A 22,249-nucleotide genomic window follows, 5' to 3' on the forward strand; every position below is an offset into this window, starting at 1 on the left:
GCATAATATAGATTACCATAAAAATTAATTTGGACTCGTCCCTCCTTTTCTTTAAAAAAAAGCAAAACTTGAGGGTACACTTATAATGGAATTGAATGGGGCAAATATGTAAATGTTAAAATTCTCAAATACAAAAAGTAAAGACTGTTACAGGTTCCGTGGTCTAGGCTACACTTAAATAACTTGACTTTTCTGTTGATTTAACCAAGGACGTGTAGGCGGGGGGAAGATAAAACTTACTAATAATACAGTAGCCTACCTAACATGTTCCATCCAGTCAAATACCCCTGAATAAAATCCCTACATTATTTCTCACTGAATATTGTGTTTTACTCAAATATACAATACAAAAGTTGTAAATGACAATGCTGTCTTTAAACCCAATGGACACACAGAAACTGACCTGTAGCTGAGAATTGAAGTCATCTCTCTGTGCCAGGAAAACCTCCTGCTCAGCTCGTCTCTGCTGAAGCTCAGCGTTGAGCACCATATTTTGCTCTCTCAGCAAATTCAGTTCCTGAGTCTTCACGGATTGTATCTGTTAAAAAAAAAAAACATTGTGTATGACAGAACCAAGCAAAATTTCATTCAGGCTTATTGGATGAGTAAGAAAGACAAGGAAAAGAGAAGAAAAATCAGAAAATAAGAGAATGTGTATTGGCTGTCAACAGCTGAGAAATGCAATTCAGCAAAATGCAGAATCCAATATCAGCATAAGGCACACATGAGTGCTTTGATGCTAAATATAACCCTTCATGCAAGATTAATATACACATTTAATTATTTGTATTTATGTAAATATCAATATTCTGTTATCACAATCGTTAATAACTGCTAATCAATGAGTGCAATGAGGGTGGCGCCTTCTGTATGATAGAGGTGGCATTGTTAGTTAGCAGCTTATGAGTTCCTTAACTGGAAGAGAGCGGCACTAGCAACGTCATGGTCATGGGTTGAATTCCTTAGGAATACACATACTGTATGTATTAACAGTCCTTGTTAAAAAGAGTTTGTGTGTTAAACCAGACATGATCATTAATGAAGACGATTTAGGTACTGGGTACTGAATCAAGGACAGGTACCTGTTCTAGGGCCGCTAGGTTTGTCCTGAGAGCATCGTTCTCACTCAGCATACCCTCCACCTGCTCCTGACTGACAGCGCTCTGACACGCTACCTGCAGCTCCGCCCAAAACCACCCAAGACCACCAGAGGGGGGAGAGAGGGAGAGAGAATGGAAAAAGGAACAGTGGAAGAAAGAAAGACAATTGAATAATAGAATGAACAAATGAACACAGACACAAAAAACAAAAAGAAGAACATACAAATTAAAGAAAGAACAAACGAAAGAAAGACCAAAAGAACAAATGAAAGAAAGAAAGGCCAAAAGAAAGAAAGAAAGTGTTAATATGAGGGATGAATGAAGACAGGTGTGTTCATTTAGAGTGTGGGATTGTGTGGTGAGTTTTGGAAAAGATTAACACAGGAAGAATACATCAGGAGGAACAAAAGAATAATGTGGAGGAGGTAAACAAAACCAGGATACGATAAAGAGAGAAGAAAGCCCAAAAATAAGTCAAAAGAGGAGAGAAAAAAAACAGGCCAAGTTAGAAACTCCAAGTGGAACAAACAGTGCCAACAGAAGACAGCTTTCAGAGACCCGGTGAAGCGGTTCTGCACCAAAAAGGAAGGAATGGAAAAACAGCTCAGCAAAGTTTTGTCCTTATCTGTTTGCTGCTCATTAGAGACAACCGCATAATTAAGATTTGTGACCTCATAGAGGAAGTGCAAGACATTTGTGGTGGCAGGACCTGCAGTAGGGCTGTCAGCAGTTTCAAAACTGGCCCTTCCCTCAGGGGCCCCGGCAGAGCATGTGTGCCCCACAGCAACCTGCACTGAGCACCACTAATCCTTAATTGTTTGGCTGATCCTCAGCACCATCTTTCATAAATGCTCAATTTAACAGGCTGCTCTCTGGGTAATTAGAAACTTCTTTAACTTCTCTTTAAGCAAAAAGAGAGTTTGCTATTAGCAGAAAGACTTTGCAGTTCATATAAAAGGAACTGTTCACACAAAGATTAAAATTATCTTCAGGTGATTTGGAATATAGCACACAAGTAGTATGGTTGTTTTGTCATTTTTGGAAGCTTTTTGGAGCTTGTATGGAAAAGAGCACAAGAGACATTCTGCAAAACCTCTTCCTGTGTGTTCTACACAAAATCATAAGGGTTTTAAAGGACATGAGGGGGGAGTACATTATGCCAGAATCTTTTTTTGAGGGTGAACTTACCCTTTAAGATGGGAGAGAATCGACTAAGTAAAAATACATTTTGAAATAGCCCAATAATCATAAAACTGCATCCTACCGGGGGCCTGGGTAGCTCAGCGAGTAAAGACGCTGACTCCCACCCCAGCAGTCACGAGTTCAAATCCAGGGTGTGCTGAGTAACTCCAGCCAGGTCTCCTAAGCAACCAAATTGGCCCAGCTGCTAGGGAGGGTAGTCACAAGGGGTAACCTCTTTATGGTCGCTATAATGTGGTTTGATCTCGGTGGGTCGTGTGGTGAGTTGCGTGTGGATGCCGCGGAGAATAGCTTGTAGCCTCCACACGTGCAATGTCTCCGTGGTAACGCGCTCAACAAGCAACATGATAAGATGCACGGATTGACGGTCTCAGACATGGAGGCTACTGAGATTCGTCCTATGCCAGCCGGATTGAGGCGAGTCACTACACCACCAAGAGAACTTAGAGTGCATTGGGAATTGGGCATTCCAAATTGGGGAGAAAAACTGCATCCTACTGTTAAAAAGAATGTAGGGATGAGGGAAACAGGACTGTCCGGACTGAGTGGAAAGAATCAAAGACAGGACCGACATGAACCAACCAACAAACAGACTGACTGGAAACACACAAGACTAGAAACAATACGAACTGGCCCTGGACAGTAAACATGAGGATCCTAAAATAAGGAGAGAAATAAAACGGGTTCATAGGGAAAAGGTGAGGCAAATTAACTAATAATAAGCAAACAAGGATGTGGGGTATGACATAAGACAGAGACAAAACAAAACAAAGCTACGTGCTCTCACAAGACAACAAACACCTGCATGCATAAGCACACATCCCCAACCGACAAACAAGACGAGAGAATGCGTAGTAACGCCAAACTAAGCGATGCCACGCATTCTCACACCAAACAAAACCTGAGCGTACAATGCGAGGCAAACACCACGCAATGAACACAACAGGTGACAAAAACAAGACAAGGACACCTGTGCGTGAGTTCGGCCACACACAGACCTGACACCTTAGACCGAACTGACTGAACCTCAGCACAACACGAAGACAGCTTGTGACCTGGGCATGCAATGCGAGGCGCACCAGTGTTCGCGAGAGACAGACATAAACTACATGAGTGCCTGCTGCCAAGATGATATAAGCACGATGCACCAACGTCAATAACAGACAGACAAGGAGTATGAGTGTCCGGTTCCCGACAACAACCAAAACCGAACCAGAGAGGAGGTCAGGACCCAGACACCATACTCCTGACATGAAACAAGACAAACCGAAGAGCGCATAGCAGGGAATACAACCAAAACCTTGAACCACACAAAGACAGACAATGAAACACAAGACAGACATGGGACAATAATGCCACGGCCTTGTCAGACAAAAACCCAGTCTGACAGAGTGACAAGACCGTGACACCCATTTGATCTTATAAGAACGACTTTAAAATATATGTTCCACACTGCTAACAACAGCCACATGTGCCTTTTATAGTTAAATCATACAACAATTAGAACCCAGAATAATTTTATTTAATCCGTTTCACTTATTCTCATAAAAACTACAATACATTTATGCAGATTAATTGTCATATAATAAATAGCGAACAAACAGATGTGTAAATAGCAGATTCATTCTCTGGAAATGTGCTAATGACCATCTGTGATGGAATAAACATTAAAGAACATAAAAAATGCTAAATGAACATTTTCCACAACTATTAATCTGTGTGATGGACAATTAAAAACAGTAGAGGGAGGAGACAATGACTACCTGATCTTTAAGTGCATGGACAGCCATTTCATGCTCTTTCTGTTTACTCAGCAACTGCTCCTTCATTTCAGCGACATTCTGAAATCACACACAAAAAAAGTCTGGCAGGAACATTCAATGCATTTTTAGTATGACAGCGATGGATGAAACACAGTGTCTAAGGTCCATTAATCTCTGCAGGCAGGCATCAGTGCCTGTTGTACTCCCAGGGGTTGGCAAATGCTTATCATCATACTCCCTTAGAGGCTATACACTGATCGTCCAACGATATCTACAACAAATGGGCTCTAATATTATGGAATTTGGCAGTGTGGACTGTGGCGGATCTCACCTGGTTGGCAGCCATTAAATCTGCCTGCAATTTTTGCACACGGAGGTTTACGGATTTAAGCTCCTCCTCTTTCCGCTGTTGGATCTCATCTATTTTAGTCCTGTGGAAACAAATATGTCAAATGCTATCAGGGTTTTGATGTGACTAATATTTGGTAGGCTTATTTCCAGTGTTGGGCAAGTTACTTTTAAAAAGTAATTAGTTACAGTTACTAGTTACTTCTTCCAAAAAGTAACAAAATTAGTTACTCAGATACAAATTTTAAAAGTAACTAGTTACTTAAGAACGTAATTATTGCGTTACTTTCAAGTAAAATTAAATTTTAAATGCTCAAATGTGACCCCACCTCTACCCCTCTTTAACGGAACTTAAAATACATGTGCATGTTCAATTATTTATGATAAATCTGAATATTATAATGAAATGGACACTTAATACAATACATTATTAACAGAAACATGAAACATTGTACACACATCTAAAAAAAATGTTGCTGTGGAACAAAGTGAGACTAGCCTCCAATCAAATGCCATGTATGTAGATATTATGTTTATATAGTGGATCAATGCAAATAACAGAATAGATGTTTTGGAACTTTTGATATTTATTGCCCCTCAACAGGACACAACTGGGCAAAATTAAATTAAGCTTGTTAAGCAATATACCAAAAAGAAATAACAAATATATACACTCTTTGTAGTGCAAATAAAACAAACAAAAATTACTGAAAAAATGCTGTACTTCAAGTAGAACTGTGTAACAATATTAGGTGCTTTCAATGTAACTGGAAAGTGCAATGTATAGCAAAACGAAGGATATACATATACAGGTAGGTAATACATAAAAAATAAAAAATACAGCTCCATAAAAATAAATCTCGTACTCTGGCCATTGACAATCTTACTTCAAGAGGCTGCAGCCAGCCAACAAATAAATCTAAATTAAATTATGCTCTTTAAGCAATGTACCAAAAATGATTAAAACAAAAAAAATACACTCTTTTTAGTGCAAAACTGCAAATGTAAAAAGATGCAACACAACTTTAGACATACTGTATACGCAATTCATGAGCGTTAGCCGTTAGTGATGATGGGTCGTTCGCGAATGAGCGTTAGTGGTGATGGATCGACTCGTTCGCGAATGAGCTTTTGATGGGTCGTTCGCGATTCGCGAATGAGCCGACTCTAAGAGCCGGCTCTTTTAGGTGAACGTCGGTAGCTGGCTCGCATATCTGAAGAGCCGACTCAATTTTTACAAATTTAGCCTATAGAAATTAAATAATTATGTAATAAAAATTGAAATATTATAGTCAAAGTCATTTAAAGAGCCGTTTGTGAGCCAAAAGAGTCGGCTCTTTTCAGTGAGCTGAGTCAAAAGAGCCGAATGCCCATCACTACTATGCGTGCTTTCGAACACCCGCCCAACTCTTACCTCTGATTGGCTTACAATGACATTTTACTCTACCTCAGCCAATCGTCAGCATTTATGGGCTTGTCTCGTGCTCTGCCCACTAACCAAGTAAGAACACTAAAAAAAGTATTTGCCTCTCGCTCAGAGATCTAGTTGGTCTGATGAAAAAAAAAAAACAGCTTCATCAGTTATAGTAACGCGCCACATTTTTTGGCAGTAACGGTAACGGCGTTATTAAGATGAGAAGAGTAATCAATTAGATTACTCGTTACTGGAAAAAGTAATGCCGTTAGTAACGGCGTTATTTATAACGCCGTTATTCCCATCACTGCATATTTCCAGACGTGGCTTTATGAATACCGAAATAAAACCACATGTTAAGCCAGAATAAATGTTATTGGGGATCACGTCATGTGAAAAGATGCAGTATAATAGAAAACAAGAGAAGGGTTCCAAAAGTAAAAATGACAATCAAAATCTCAAAAAGAGTTTTGATTTAGATTTTCTCAATGCTTTCATTTTTTCTCAGAAAAAAACTTGCTTAGTGCTTGCATTGTTTTTACCTGTGTTTGTTTTTTAAAATGACTCAAATGTTTTGATGTTTGAAATCACTATGGAGAAAATCAATGTGCTAAAAAACTTCCTATGGAGAAAATCAATGGGGTAAAATATTTCCAGAAACCAAGCTGCAAAAAAAAAAAAAAAAAAAAAAACAAAAGGAGATGTTGAAATCTATCGCTGTTGAAATCTATTACACAATAAATCTGCTAGTTTGTCACCCTCACCTGCTGTCATTGTAAAGTGCTTCCTTCTCAACTTGTAGCCGCTGGAAGCTGTAAAACATGCATAAAGAGACTTGAATCCTCCTTGGCCACAAAAGAAAAACCCCCACAGCAATGATAAATAACAGCTAGTATCTACTGATCAGGGAAAACAGGTCCCGTGTTGGCCTGAGGGATGCAGAGCAGAGGCATTCAGTGCTGATGCAGCAGTCTGCTGCAAGTGCCAGAACAACAAGTTCACGTTCAGACTCATTACTTTGACACAGTGACTGTCTCTAAGCCACAGCTCAGTTACCACGGCATCCGCGATGGGACACTGATGATATCACAAAGAAAGTTCTGATTGGCTGAAGGACTATGATGAGGATCAGAGGGGATGGCAGTCATTTATCTTGTACTCGAGGAGGTAATGCATTTAAAATGGAACATCATCCATTAGCACTGTCTGTAACTTTGATTCGTTCTTTTATATTTCAGCAGGTTGAGCGCAAATTCACTCTGTCATAGTCTTCCTGAATAAATCTCTGAAAGCTGCAGTCTTAGGGGCAGTTCAGCACAAACACCGCTGACTACAGTAGTGCTGCACTTTGCATCAAAAGCCGTATTCCAATAGTTTTTCTTGTTAAACATGCACTAGATGGACATCTTTGACATTTGTGCTGCCTCTTTCTGTTTTTTCAGCATCTTGCGCAGCAGCACTGTTTTTAAGAGCAGTGGGAAGTTTTATAAAGTTTAAAAAAAATAAATGTGTCTCGGGAAACCAGAGTTCTGTTCTTTTTTTTTTGTGCTGTGTCTAGTGATTTTTAGCACAATATACGTTTGGTCTGATGGCCCCTTGTGTTGGTTCAGGAAATCCAATATGACAATGAGAAAAGACAAGAAAAAGCTAATTAAGCCTGAAAATAGAGCTGCAAACTTTCTGGATTAGAGTGCGTGCCTTTGAACCGATTAAGCAAATTTTGGGCCAAAAAGAAAAGCATGATGGGACAAAGTTAGATAATGTATGTAACATTATGGACAAAAACAGTGTAAAGAACTTACCTCTCTTGCTTTTTCTTCAATTTGTCAGACAACTATTCAAAAAACCAGAGAAATGTATAGATATTACATTATAGTGATTACAGTAAGTATAGTTAAAGAAATGGTATTAAATAGCGTTACACAATGGTCTGTTCTAATTGTCTGGAATGCATGCAGTTCAAACCTTTGAATGCACGGGTAGTTTCGGTCTGTTTTAATCACCGTTCGATATTAATGCGCGGTTTGTAACCAAAGCAGCATAACATTACAGAGCAAGCAGAGTGAGCTACAGCAATTAAAAACATTTCCTAACCACTTTCATCAGCATAGCTAATATAATGGATTTCAGCTTGTTTTGCATGGGGGTGAAAGAAGGAAATCACAACCGATTAAATAAATATTACGCTATCCGGCAATGCGATATGCAATAATTCATACATGCAGGAGCATGTATTCATTTATTTAAATTTTCATTTCAAAATACTGCCATTAGTGAAATTTTAATGAGCAGATACGCACTAAAAGATGTCACACTTACTTTAGCGTTCTCTTCTTGTATTTTTGTGATTTCTGTCTTCTTGGATGTCTGAAAATACATAATACCCCACAATTTAACACACCCCTGAATAACCAAGAGGAATTTTAATTACACCAAGAAAGGTCTTGTGCATAGGTACTCATTTGTTCCAATTACTAATCATTTGAGAAATCGATAAATTAAACAATTAATTATAAAATATCTTAAGATGTTGATTCTTCCATCAAACCTTCTCCATACAATGAAATTGACAGCATTGTTAGCCGTTCAATCTCCTTTCATAGTATGGAAAAGAAAAGCATGAACATTCTTTAAAACTTTAAGTAAATGATTAAATAATTTTCATTTTGCGGTAAACTCTCCCTTTAAATTAGAAATCACATACAATTAAACATAGATATGAATTATTCTGGGGTGCAAGGTGATACTGAATGTGACCAAAATAGCACCCACAGTAAGTGAAAATGAGTCCTAGTGTTCAGTACTGTCCTTTTGTCGGATTTCTGCTGGAGTGAGCATTTAAAGGGTAACACTTGTGTTTTTACCTCTAGTGCCTGAAGCTGTTCCCTCAGTAAACATTTCTCCTCCATCTCTGTTTGAAGCTTTAACACCACCTCTGAAACCCAAAGTTAAAAGTTATTAAAAAAAACATGACACCCACCCCCAAATCATCTTGAGTTTGAGTAGTAGAGTTGTGAATCTTCACTGGCCTCACGATTCGATGACAATTCAAAGGGTAACGATGTGATTATTAAGATGCATCTTGTCCTTCAATATCTTTCTTTTTCTTCAAAATGAATTTTTTACACAATTTTTTCCCATTTCTTGTTTTTGTTTTTATTCAACAGTGGTTTTAATAAACTAGTCTTTTACATTCAGTATGATCTGTGAACAAAACATGGACAATCCACAAGATTAAATAAATGGTATCTCAGTTTTTCAGTTTCTTTCTTTAAAACCTTATAAAAAAAATCTCTTAAAAGCACAAAACAAATATTGGTTCTCCATCAAAACACACTGAATATTTCATTACTTCAACTGATTATTTTATTATTTGTATTTTTGCTTAAGCATTGTAAATAATTTAATAGTATTTCAAATTAATCTATGCCATGCTATTCATTTTAATTTAAGTTCTATCTGTTTGCACTTTATGACTAAAGCCAATGAAATGGAGAGAGTGCAAGAGTAGAGAAAGGCATCAGGGGGAGAAAAAAATAATTAAATTAAAACATCACCAACATCTCCCGAACCGCTGCCTCGTCATTATTTTCCTCTGTGTTTTCCCCGTTTTGTGCAAATCAGTGCAATTATGGGTGCGAGCCCATCTTTTTTGTTGTTTGTTGGCTTCTTATCACGAATAAACTCTCCCGTTGCTATGTGTGTGGGTTTGTGAAAGAATTTTGAGATCGTAGTTTCATTTGGGCACAAATGGTCAAGTGTTTGATACAGCTGGTCTAAAAACAGTCGTGTTTGTGCACTTAGTGTGTGCACTTAACTCACATCTTTGTTTCCACGTCTGTCTTTGGCACACACTACTGCTCTGCTGTGAATGAAACTGAACTCAGAATCGATTCGTTTGAGTATGAATCGCGGAAATGATTTTTTCCAACAGCTCTATTGAGCAGTGCTCAAATGATGCTCAGTCAAGCACATAACATTGTGCAATTAAAGGAACACTACGGAATTCTGGAAATATTGACATCTGTGGTTTACAACAACAAATGCCAGAAGACTGAAAGTTCCTGCAATATCAAACATGACAGCTTTGAATTGAACATTATTGAAGGTTTGCTTTAGTGACTCTGTAGTAATGAACAAAGACTATGTACTGGCTAAATAATAGGTCTTTTATTAATTTCTCATTATAAAAAATGAAACAAGAAAACATATGTAGTGTCCCTTTAATGCTGCTGTTTAAGGAAACAGAACAAACTTAATTGGTTGTACTCACCTCTTCAGTGAGTTTGAAAAAGTTCACAATGTTATAAGTTGTCAGAAAGATGTACTCACCGCTCAGGTCATTATGTTGCTGTTCCGGTTTAGTGCTCTGCCCCTCAGCCTTCAGACACAAAAAAGACACACAAAAAAAAACCCCACAATTTATCCCATTTTAACAAGCTTTTTTACTCAATTATTGTAGCTGATTTTAAAATTATTTGTGAGGGAAAGATGCGATTAACAAAAATGACTTATTTTAAATTCTTGATTCAGTAGGATACAGCTCTCTTATTTTTCTCCCCTTTTCTCCCCAGTTTTGAATGCCCAATTCCCAATGTGCTCTAAGTCCTCGTGGTGGCATAGTGAACCACCTCAAACCGGGTGGCGGAGGATGAATCTCAGTTGCCTCCGCGTCTGAGACTGTCAATCCGCGCATCTTATCTTGTGGCTTGTTGAGCGCATTACCGCAGAGACATCCACCGTGGCATATGCTCACAACTCACCATGCACCCCACCGAGAGTAAGAACCACATTATAGTGACCACGAGGAGGTTACACCATGTGACTCTACACTCCCTAGCCACGGGGCAATTTGGTTGCTTAGGAGACCTGGCTGGAGTCATTCAGCACACCCTGGGATTCGAACATGCAAACTCCAGGAGTGGTAGTCAGCGTCTTTACTGCTGAGACTCCTTCGATACAGCTCTCTTCATACAATACATGGAGATATATGATGGAGCCTATGGTAAAAGACCCTAAAACCACATGAAATTGCTTGATGAGCAGTTTTCTTTCCTCTGTTGACTTACTCTGGGACATTTCAAAGCGATCATCCCCCCTTTTTTTAAATCGCCAAAAAGCTTTACTTTGTCACAGCCATGAACTGTAATTAGCTACTTGCTAGGACACTGTCATTCTAGAGAGCAGTAGATTGGAAAAATAAAATCAGTGTTGTGCTGTTTGAGACGTCAATATTTTTGGTCCATTTTTGGAGAGAGAGAGACTTTAATGCGTACATCTGCTAAACGTATTCACTTTTAAGAGTACACTAGTTAGTGTATAGATAGCTCGACACTGACGCTTGTCTGCCTGGGACAATTTGATTTTTGAAGGGGCAAGTTGAAGAGAATTTTACTTGCCCGGCTGGACAAGTGGCCTGATTAAAACCTCAATAACAAAAAAATAACCCGGGGGGCCTGAAATTCAGCATGGAAGTGCAGGTATTGAGCACAATATTAATCATTCCCATACGTTTCATGTTCAAAATGCAGGGAATTCCCTCCATTGCGTCCCTCTCTCTCCCAATTTCTCCTTCTCTCGTGCAGTTTTCAGCAGCTCGTGAGCGCCCGCAGTGGGGAAGCGCATATTTACTGACTTCAGATGCTACAGATATAAACCTGTTAATAGGCCATGCGAATGGTGTTGTACCACGTCACTGTAAGTGAGCTCCTGTTTATAATGAACAAAGCTGTCTTCATCGCAAGCGCACAACGTTGGAGCATTCTAACTTTGTCTAGTTACATCGTGGTGCTCCCTCATAATAGAGCTAGAAAGGCAGAAATTTCAAAAATGCTTTGTGTAATGCTACCATCTGTAGAGAGAAGAGAAACGCTTAAAACATACTTATGCATCATACTGAAGATCTGTTACTTTTCTCATCTTTCTAGAGCTCCATCTGAAGTTTGCATCTGAGGTTTTTTCTCTGCTATGTGAATCAATTTAATTAAGTAACAGTATACATAAAAAATTATATTAATACTATAACATTAATAAAATATAAAATGAAAATATATGATCTATCTTTAATATACATATCTGTTTTCAATATACATCATAACAGATTTGGCAGCAGGGTTTCCTCGTGATTTTATCGGTTAACATTTTCACTGCATTTTGTCAATATGTACTCTTGAAGAGAAAATTAACCCGTTTCATTTTGGGGTAAATTATGTCTTCGTACTCTTAAAGAGATAATTTACTCAAAAATTTAAATACGAAAACACTTTACAATAAGGTTCCACTTGTTGACGTTAGTTAACACAAACAGTTAACATGAACTAACAATGTTGGTTAAATGTTAATTCCAGCATATATAAAAAAATAAGATTTTTATAAAAAAAGTTGTATATGTTAACATTAGTTAGTGCACTATGAGCCAACATGAACAAACAATGAACAAATGTTTTTAGTATTTTAATATTTTTAGTAACTAACATTAACAAAGATAAATACAGAAAAAATATATTGTTCATTGTTAGTTCATGATACCTAATACATTAACTAATGTTAATGCAATAATGAACCTTATTTTAAAGTGTTACTGAAAATTCTAGAATCATTACTAGCATTCATGTTGTTCCAAACCTGTCTGACTTAACTCTATCGTCCATGGAACTAATAAAGAGATGATAGGGAGAATGTTAGTTTCAGTCACAATTCACTTTTATTGTATGGAAAAAAGATGCCATGACAGTAAATATTGACTAAGACTAAAATTCTGCCGAAAATCATATTTAGTGTTCCACAGTAGAGTGAAATTGAAATAGACATGAGGGTGAGTAATGACTGAACTACCTTTCTGTACTGATCGTATCTTAATGTGATCCCTACTAGCTGTAAATTATGGTGATGAAGGCTTTTTTTTTTATCTTCACACAAGTTACTTTTTTCCTCCAATTCACTTGTCCGAAGGACAAGCACATGACAATGCTTAACCCCCAAGTATACTTTTGATACAGATGCTCAGCATCTGCGTTCAATCAAATGCGAGCCTGTCACAGTATACTTCATTTGACAGAGCGCATACACAGGTGGTTGGTGCATGTGCACTACGACTGCTATAAGATGCCGGACAATTTTTAAAGAGGTCTTTATATTTCTTCAGACTTGAGTAATACAAATGTAGGTATCTCCTGACCTCCTGACACACACGTGCTCTTGATGTGCACGTGTGTGTCCACATTGCATTTTTAGAAAGCTGTATAGGTAGAGCTTCATGGTCAATTCTTCAAAACATTAAAACTGTTAGAAAGTAACTTATTAGTAGTGTTTGCTAAGGCATGCATTTTTTTAAAGCATTATTTTCACACAAAGAACAAAGACTTTATATTTATTCACTTACTGTACAATGAACCTCCACTGTGTGGTTCACCATTGCATACCCACAGTAAGATTCAAACCCATTATCTTTTACCTGGTCAAGCTGGTCATTGTCCAGGGCTGCAGTCTCCTCACTGTGTCCACTGGCATCGGATTGGACACCATTAGTGTCGGCTGATCCATCAACGAGCACTGCTTTACCATCATTAACATCTGGACGTTCTTGATGAGCTGCATACATAAGACACAAAACACTAAGTCAATATCTATATGTTTCTGTAAGAAAATTAATTAGTGAAGACTGTATGTCCAAATTTCTCAGAAATTAGTTCCTCTTACCTGTTAATTTCTTCTGCAGGGCAGAGTTTTCAGCCTGTAACCGCAGGAGCTCAGCATCTATTGGACCAGAAGTGGGGCTGTAGACAGGTCTTTCCAAACCCTGACCCTCCTTCAGCCCCTGATTCTCTAGTTCTAACTGCTCGATCTGGGAACATAACTTCACCACCACATGGCAAACAAAAATAAAACTGTTGTTATTCTCATGTAAAAACACGTAACAGGCCCTAAAATGGCAATCATCATAGTTAAAGGATTGATGCAGTTGATGTTGTCAATTAGCCACACAATTACCACACCAAAAATTTAGACTCATCTCTCAGTTTGCTAAAATAACTGTAAACCAAAAATTATGCTTACTTGAATATATTTACAGGAGCAAAGCTGCTTATACTTTTTAAGCAACTATATTAATACTTTCATACTAAAAAAAATGTAAGCTGTGATGTTGTCTAAATCAGCATTTAGTGGTTGGACACCTTTTCTAGCAGGATAAACTTCTGGTTGCGTGTTACTGACATAATTTTTACAATGATCCCAAAAAGATAGGTATAGGTACATAACATCCCTTTCTGGTCTTGTTGGCAGGAGGAGCGCCAGCATGTGCAGCGCAATATGGAACGGGACATTAGTTGACTCGTCTTGAGGTCCCGTCCCATTCCTTTCTAACTGGGATCTCCCAAGGCATCCCTTCCAGGAGAAAGACCAGAGTCGAAAGCCATATGTGAGATGGTTAATAGCGCATCACTAATATTTGAATTGCTGCAAGCATTTTTGTTTGCTTTTTCAAACTGAGAGATGAGTTGAGAGATTATTTCTACAGTAACAGAAAACATAACATGGATGCAACAAATGCACTCAAGCATAACTTGTATCAAACCTGAAACATTTATTTAAAACATCCTTTGTACCCATGGCACTTACAACTGTATATCTCATGGTAGTTTATATGCACCTGGGTGTATGTGTGTATGTGTTGTCAATAGGTGCTCACTAACAGCACTTGCCCCTACAGTCTGTTAAGGCTAAATGGGGGATCTTTGTGTGTTGTCAGCACCTTGGACAGTTCTTGCATTAGGGTGCTGTTCTGCAGTCTGAAATCATCTTCCTGACTGTGTAACTTGCCCTGCAGCATCTTGTTCTCACTGAGTAAGGCATCTACCTCCTGAAAAAGAGATATTGTATGATATGGTTATCAATCATTGTGATTATTTTGTCCATCTGAGTTTCTGTTAAGAAATGTTGATGATAGCCAACGTGTGCGGGAATTATAAAGTTTACCGGACAAATTTGAAAAAATCCAGTAATTTTGCCCTTTAATGCAATAAACTGCGCATGTCATATAGTAATGGCACAATCAAGTCAAATGAACAATAAATGTTTGTTCATTATAGCTGCTTTTCCATTAAAGAAAAACGACAGTCATAGAATCTGTCTAATTAAAAAAAAAAAAAAAAAAGTTCAAAACAAAAACAGAGGTCAAAGCCAAAAGCTAAACTGCTATTTGCCACATATCTTTTAGTTTACAAAGAAATATTAAAATAACCAAAATAGTTTTTGGTTAATTTTTACATTTTTGGAACATTGGGACATTTAAGCGGTCAAAAAACTGTATTTACCATCTAATGGAAACCCTGTTTTCCATAGTGGTCTGGATTTAGTGTTGAGGACGTGACTTTGAAACTGTACCTTCGCAAGATTTAAGCTACTCTTAAAGTAGCTTAAGTAGTTAAAGGAATAGTTCACCCAAAAATTATAACTCACCCTTAATGACTACCGGTATCTTTATTCTGTGGAACACAAGAGATATTTTTAAAGATATATGATGCAGTCACATCCATACAACACATCCAAGCTCAAAAAAGGACATAAAGGCATCATAAAGGTAATCCAAACGACCAGAGTGGTTTAATCCAGGGTTTCCCAGCTGCCCAGCACATCACATTCCTGCTCATTGTCTTCCCACAATGCATCCTGGTGCCATCACTTCCCCAGGTAAATGGCACACCTGTACAAGGCCGTCCATGTGATGTAAAAGAAAATGGGACTCATCAGACCAGACGACCTTCTTCCACTGCTCTAAGGTCAAGTTCTGACGCTTAAATGCCCATTGTAGGCACTTTCAACAGTGGACAGGGGTCGTCATGGGTACTCTGACTGGTTTGCGAATACGCAACCCCATAGGCAGCAGGGTGCGATGCACTGTGTGTTGTGTATTCATCCCTTAACCATCATTAAACCTTTCTGTGACTTGTGCCACAGTAGACCTCCAGTCGGTTTTGGACCAGACGGGATAGCCTTTGTTGCCCTTGTGCATCGATGAGCCTAGGGCATCCAACAGCCTGTCACCGGTTTGACAGGGTGTTGGGCACCCAGGTGCTCACCAATGCTGACCATAAGCAGCCCACAAGCCTTGCCATTTCAGAGATGCTCTGACCCAGTCGTCTGGCCATAAAAATTTGGCCCCTGTTAAAGTCATTCAGGTCTTTACTCCTGCCAACTTCTCCTGCATTCAACACATTGATTACGAGAACTCATTGTTTGTTTACCATCTACCCAGTCCTTTACATGTGGCCTTGTTAGGAGATGATCAATGTTATTCACTTCACCTATGGGTGGTCATAATATTTTGGCTCATCAGTGTATTTCTCAGTTATTTCCAAGTCTTCACTGAATTATTGTTAGGTGTGATGCATTAATACAGAATTGATGCTGCTGGGTTTTGACCGAGAAGCAGATCTGCAATTAAAATTATTCTTAACTGTTAATTAAATCTGTGCTTGTTTTGATTTCTATGCTGGCAAATCCAACACACAGGGAAAACAAATATTGCTTATTTTCAGTTATTTTTGGTGAGGCAATTGGCTTGTTTTTCCATACCAGGTTGCTTGTTTCTCTTGCAAGAACTGGCAATAATGCAATTGGTATTTCACCAACCCCTTAGCACAGAGAACTGTCATTTTAAAAAGAAAGCTATTAACCATTCTTGTATTTTGTTCTAACGGATTAACACTTGCAAATGAGGCTGCAGAAATTCTGAAACGGAAAACAAATACAATGTTTTCTCAGAACGATCTGAAACGAAAAACATTTAATTTTTAGTACCTGGTTTATTCAAAGTCTTTTGAAGCAATATGATCGGTTTTCAGCGAGTACAGACAGAAATGTAACTCTGACATGTGCAAGCACTGTATACACATGCTTCTAGTGCGAGGAAGTGTTATAGATCTTCAAATCATAAACGTGCCAAGGAGACCGCAGATGTCAAGATTTTGAGTGAAAATGGGTTTTGGTCTGTTCTCACCCAAAATCTATCATATAATTTCCGAAGACATTCCAGTCTTATGGATTACTACATTCATGCTGCCTTTCTGAGCTTGGATGTTTTGGACTCCATGTTGTTGCATTATATAGATATAAAGAGAATAAACCTATGAAAATGTCTTCATTTGTGTTCCACAGAAGAAAGAAAGTCATATGAGTAAGAGATGGTATAAGGGTGAGTAAATTATGAGAGTAAATAATTTTTGGGTGAACTATTCCTTTAACTACACTACAAGCTAGTAGCTACCAGAAAAAGTACCCAACTACATTGAAGCTATTTAAAGGTGCAATCTCTTTATAAATATACAGTGAATCCGGAAAATATTCACAGCGCTTCACTTTTTCCACATTTTGTTATGTTACAGCCTTATTCTAAAATGGATTATATTCATTTTCCTCAATTCTACAAACAATATCCCATAATGACAACTTGAAAGAAGTTTGTTTGAAATATTTGCAAATGTATTAAAAATTAAAAAGAAATCACATGTACAGAAATATTCACAGTCTTTGACATGACACTCAAAATTGAGGTCAGGTGCATCCTCTTTACACTGATAATCCTTGAGATGTTTCTACAACTTGACTGGAGTCCACCTGTGGTAAATTCAGTTGATTGGACATGATTTGGAAAGGCACACACCTGTCTATACAAAGTCCCACAGTTAACAGTGCAAGTCAGAGCACAAACCAAGCCATGAAGTGCAAGGAATTGTCTGTAGACCTCCGAGACAGGATTGTATTGAGACACAGATCTGGGGAAGGGTACAGAAAAATTTCTGCAGCATTGAAGGTCCCAATGAGCAGCGTGGTCTCCATCTTCCGTAAATGGAAGAAGTTTGGAAACACCGGGACTCTTCCTAGAGCTGGCTGCCCGGCCAAACTGAGTGATCGGGGGAGAAGGAACTTAGTCAGGGAGGTGACGAAGAACCTGATGGTCACTCTGACAGAGCTCCAGCATTTCTCGGTGGAGAGAGGAGAAACTTCCAGAAGAACAACCATATCTGCAGCACTCCACCAATCAGGCATGTATGGTAGAGTGGCCAGACGGAAGCCACTCCTCAGTAAAAGGCACATGACAGCCCGCCTGGAGTTTGCCACAAGGCACCTGAAGGACTCTCAGACCATGAGAAACAAAATCCTCTGGTCTGATGAAACAAAGATTAATCTCTTTGGCCTGAATGGCAAGCGTCGTTTCTGGAGGAAACCTCATCACCTGGCCAATACCATCCCTACAGTGAAGCATGGTGGTGGTGGCAGCATCACGCTGTGGGGATGTTTTTCAGTGGCAGGAACTGGGAGACTAGTCAGGATCGAGGGAAAGATGAATGCAGCAATGTACAGAGACATCCTTGATGAAAAGCTGCTCCAGAGCACTCTGGACCTCAGACTGGGGCGAAGGTTCATCTTCCAACAGGACAACGACCCTAAGCACACAGCCAAGATAACAAAGGAGTGGCTACGGGACAACTCTGTGAATGTCCTTGAGTGGCTCAGCTAGAGCCCAGACTTGAACCTGACTGAACATCTCTGGAGAGATCTGAAAAGGCCTGTGCACCGAGGCACCCAATACAACCTGATGGAGCTTGAGAGGTCCTGCAAAGAAGAATGGGAGAAACTGCCCAAAAATAGGTGTGCCAAGCATGTAGCATCATACACAAAAATACTTGAGGCAGTAATTGGTGCCAAAGATGCTTCAACAAAGTATTGAGCATAGGCTGTGAATAATTATGTACAGTACATGTTTTTTGTTTTTATTTTTAATACATTTGCAAAGATTTCAAACAAATTTCTTTCACATTGTCATTATGGGATTTTGTTTTTAGAATTAAGAGGAAAATAATTAATTGAATCCATTTTGGAATAAGGCTGTAACATAACAAAATATGGAAAAAGTGAAGTGCTGTGAATACTTTCCAGATGCACTGTATATCTATCAGATGAAATAAATTATTTTTGCAGTATCAGAGCATTTATCTGGCACAAAAATTAATTCCTGGATTTCAATCAGGATGATAAAAATTTTACTTAGAAACATTTACATTAGAAAATACCCTAATTTCTAAAACTAAGATGAAGACACAGTGATGATGAACAGCAAAATGTAACTAAACATTTTTCCATGAAAAGAAAACCTAAGATTCTTCGAAGATAAATTAATTTTGAATCACTTTTTGAATGCCCAAACAAACCACAATTTGTTGATGAGAAAAGAAACACATTTATTTTCATTTACTGTAGAAAACTCACCTGGGCTTTCTTGCTCTTATTCAAAGCCTGAGGGTAAAAACAGAAAGAAGAAAAAAAAAAAACATCACAACTGAAGTCAAATCAAGTACAATTTAAAAGCAATAAAATACTGCTAAAAGGCAGTATCCCCAGAAAAAAGCAGATTTTACTAGCAAATGGACAACTTCCTTCCCTATGGCAACAAGTACAAAACCATGACACTTCAATTGCCTCCATGTTGTCAGTCACCTGCACATTGAAAGCAATTTTAAGCTAAGACATGGGTTCCCAACATTTAAAGATCCATGAACACCCCATACAGACCCACAGCCAACCCAGGTACCTCAATTATTAAAAGAAATCCAATTTTTGAGTCTTTCTATAGATTTGAAAGCTACTATAACTTATTCTTAAAATGTATTAATTACATTGGCAAATTATTTATAATATTATTTATTTACATTTTTATTCATTTACATTTTTATCTCTTTTGAAATAAATTATTTCACAAATGGAGTTATATATATTTGAATACACCACTATATGTTTATACGAAGAAATACTGCAGATTATTACACATTTCTTCTTTAATAAATTTTTTTTTTTGGGCTTTCAGTTTGTTCAAAATCTTCAAAACAATGCAAAACAGAAGTAATGGTCCCTAATGGACTTTATATGCACCGTACGTGTTTTAAATATCTGACAACTGGCCTATTGTTGAAAAACCCTGGAGTTGAGGGATCAGTGCATCATTGCAACACATTCTTGAGTGTTTCAGGCAATGCTGCGTCATGGACATTTTGTACTATCCTATATTTTGAGCATTACAACATGATCAGTGTAAGTGATTTTGCATCACAGTGCAATCACTCTTCATGCCCAATTAGAGGAAGAATTTTTTAACTAAGTGCAAGACCAGGAAATTACTTAATCAACCGACTGGTTCAGTCACTGTAGAAAAGTGTGCAAATGGGGCACAAAAACTGACATGCAGTCGCCTGCACAGTCAATTACTCAGAGCTCATTAAAAAACAAGGCAAGAAAACAGCATACAAAGAAAAAGAATAAGGCCTTTAACAGAGGCCTGCAGCAAGACCTGACCTTTATCTCATGGCAATGAGTGAAAAACTGATGAAAGTCTTCACCTTCTGTGCTTTGATGTAATCTTTCTCCAAGGTCGAGATCTTCTGACGGACACTGTTGAGCTCTGAAAAACAGTTAAAACAGATAATATCTAGAAACAAGATAATAACTCACTTTATTTGATGCTATACAGTGTATTTGTCTTTCAATGCCTGTGTTTATGTGTAGTATTCTCAGCTCCGTTTAACACAATTTACCATATTTAAATCCATTCTGCGGAATTAAGCCAATTTTAATCCCAAATAAGCACAGACAATGTAAAAATAAAAAAAAGTACAGATATGCACTATTTTGGCAAAACACATAAATTATCTTTTATCTAACCAGAAGTGTGGTTATGAGGAACTGCTGGGTAACAATCTGCTGGGTTAAAAAATAAATAAAACACCCGTGTTATCCCGTGTTTTGAATTAATAAAGGTTTAGTTTGGGAGCCTGGGTAGCTCAGCGAGTAAAGACGCTGACTAGCACACCTGGAGTCGCAAGTTTGAATACAGGGCATGCTGAGTGAGTCCAGCCAGGTCTCCTAAGCAACCAAATTGCCCCTTTTGCTAAGGAGGGTAGAGTCACATGGGGTAACCTCCTCGTGGTCACTATAATATGGTTCGCTCTTGGTGGGGCACGTGGTGAGTTGTGCGTGGATGCTGCGGAGAATAGCGTGAAACCTCCACACGCGCTACGTCTCCGCGGTAATGTGCTCAACAAGCCGTGTGATAAGATGCACGGATTGACGCTCTCAGAAGCAGAGGCAACTGAGATTCGTCCTCCGCCTCCCGGACTGAGGCGAGTCACTACACCACAAGGACTTAGAGCACATAGGGAATTAGGCATTCCAAATTGGGGAGAAAAATAAAATAAATAAATAAATAAATAAAGGTTGAATTTAACAGTCTCGACTTACCTGCTGTATTTTTTCGCAGCTCATCAGATAATTGGTAGTTTTGCGTTCTGAGCTCTAAGAGCTGAGCCTAAATTGACATAAATTTAAATAAAAAGGTTAAAACTTTGATTTGTTCAATACAGATTATTGTGGGCAATGGTACCCAACAATATAACATAATATAACATGATGGTAGCGTCATATGACTCCCTTAAGGCCAGTTAATATGTAGATTCGTAACATGTTATGGGTTTGATTACGTAATGGAAACATTTAATCTAGCAAACTGGTTGCTATGAAACTGAATATTAGATGCATTTTAGCTTGTAAACAAGAGCATGCTAGTGCAAAACAAGACAAAGGCTACATCCAAGAGCCTGATATTGGCATCACTGCCTGGACACATAACTTAAAACATTTTAATTCATACATTTATATTTTAAAACAGACCTTTAGTTAGGATTTTAACGTACTGTGCTAACGGTGACTAATGACCATAAATAACAGGTTAGCACGCTAGCATGTAAACATGTATCACAGGCTCGTTAAATAGACACTTTATTTTGTGTAATTTCGCCAGAAAGTAATTTTATTGACTAAATCAGATAATTAATTCAAGAAACCCGTTGTAGTTGTCCATAAAACAATTTTCCAGCATGTTAACAGTGAACTTGGCATGCTACCAGCTAAAGCTAACAGCCTCCTCCCTCCGCCTCACAGGATGAACATGCATACAGCCCCGATAAAGCCAGGTTTACACATATTCCCACTCAAAATCGTTTCAAATCACATCAATAGTCTCGTGTCTTTATTACAGGTTAAATAAGAGACCTATTAAAAGCGTGAATCAAGAGATATGTACCTGCATGCGGTGGAACTCCTCTTCTGACAGTGCTTGCGCCATCTTCAACCATAGCAAAACACTGCTAGAAGGAATAAAGTAACACTGTCCCCTCAATTACTGTATTTTCTAACAGCTCTGTGTGGCCAAACGACGTGCCATTCTGATAATATGAGGCTTAAAGCTGCAACTTTCTGGTTTCTCCCATCTTCTCATCTGAGCAACTTGGCTTGTTGACAGACACGCATCCGTGTGTTAGTTCCGCACCTGTCCTGCAGATGGCGCACTGACATAGTGCATACTATTTGGGCAG

The 22,249-nt window shown here is 38.3% G+C and overlaps 1 protein-coding gene across 3 annotated transcripts in view; it reads right to left on the reverse strand.

Moving 5' to 3' along the window:
• Nucleotides 1-22,249, reverse strand: part of gripap1 (GRIP1 associated protein 1) — a 71,269-nt gene extending 49,020 nt beyond the window's left edge. Inside the window, exons 1-16 of one of the 3 annotated variants that reach the window (XM_052109205.1) lie at nt 21,958-22,249; nt 21,117-21,183; nt 20,219-20,280; nt 19,095-19,121; nt 14,578-14,685; nt 13,524-13,680; nt 13,279-13,415; nt 10,158-10,206; nt 8,690-8,760; nt 8,145-8,192; nt 7,628-7,659; nt 6,590-6,637; nt 4,395-4,494; nt 4,064-4,141; nt 1,083-1,175; nt 404-538 (exon numbers count right to left, since the gene is read on the reverse strand). In XM_052109205.1, the coding sequence (XP_051965165.1) occupies nt 404-538; nt 1,083-1,175; nt 4,064-4,141; nt 4,395-4,494; nt 6,590-6,637; nt 7,628-7,659; nt 8,145-8,192; nt 8,690-8,760; nt 10,158-10,206; nt 13,279-13,415; nt 13,524-13,680; nt 14,578-14,685; nt 19,095-19,121; nt 20,219-20,280; nt 21,117-21,183; nt 21,958-21,999 (1,254 nt within the window). In that variant the 5' untranslated portion in view covers nt 22,000-22,249. The remainder of the gene's footprint in view (nt 1-403; nt 539-1,082; nt 1,176-4,063; nt 4,142-4,394; nt 4,495-6,589; nt 6,638-7,627; nt 7,660-8,144; nt 8,193-8,689; nt 8,761-10,157; nt 10,207-13,278; nt 13,416-13,523; nt 13,681-14,577; nt 14,686-19,094; nt 19,122-20,218; nt 20,281-21,116; nt 21,184-21,957) is intronic. The other 2 variants (XM_052109206.1, XM_052109207.1) reach the window with 2 other exon arrangements.

The sequence above is a fragment of the Xyrauchen texanus genome, chromosome 37 (assembly GCF_025860055.1).
Source record: "Xyrauchen texanus isolate HMW12.3.18 chromosome 37, RBS_HiC_50CHRs, whole genome shotgun sequence".
NCBI classification, from domain to species: domain Eukaryota; kingdom Metazoa; phylum Chordata; class Actinopteri; order Cypriniformes; family Catostomidae; genus Xyrauchen; species Xyrauchen texanus.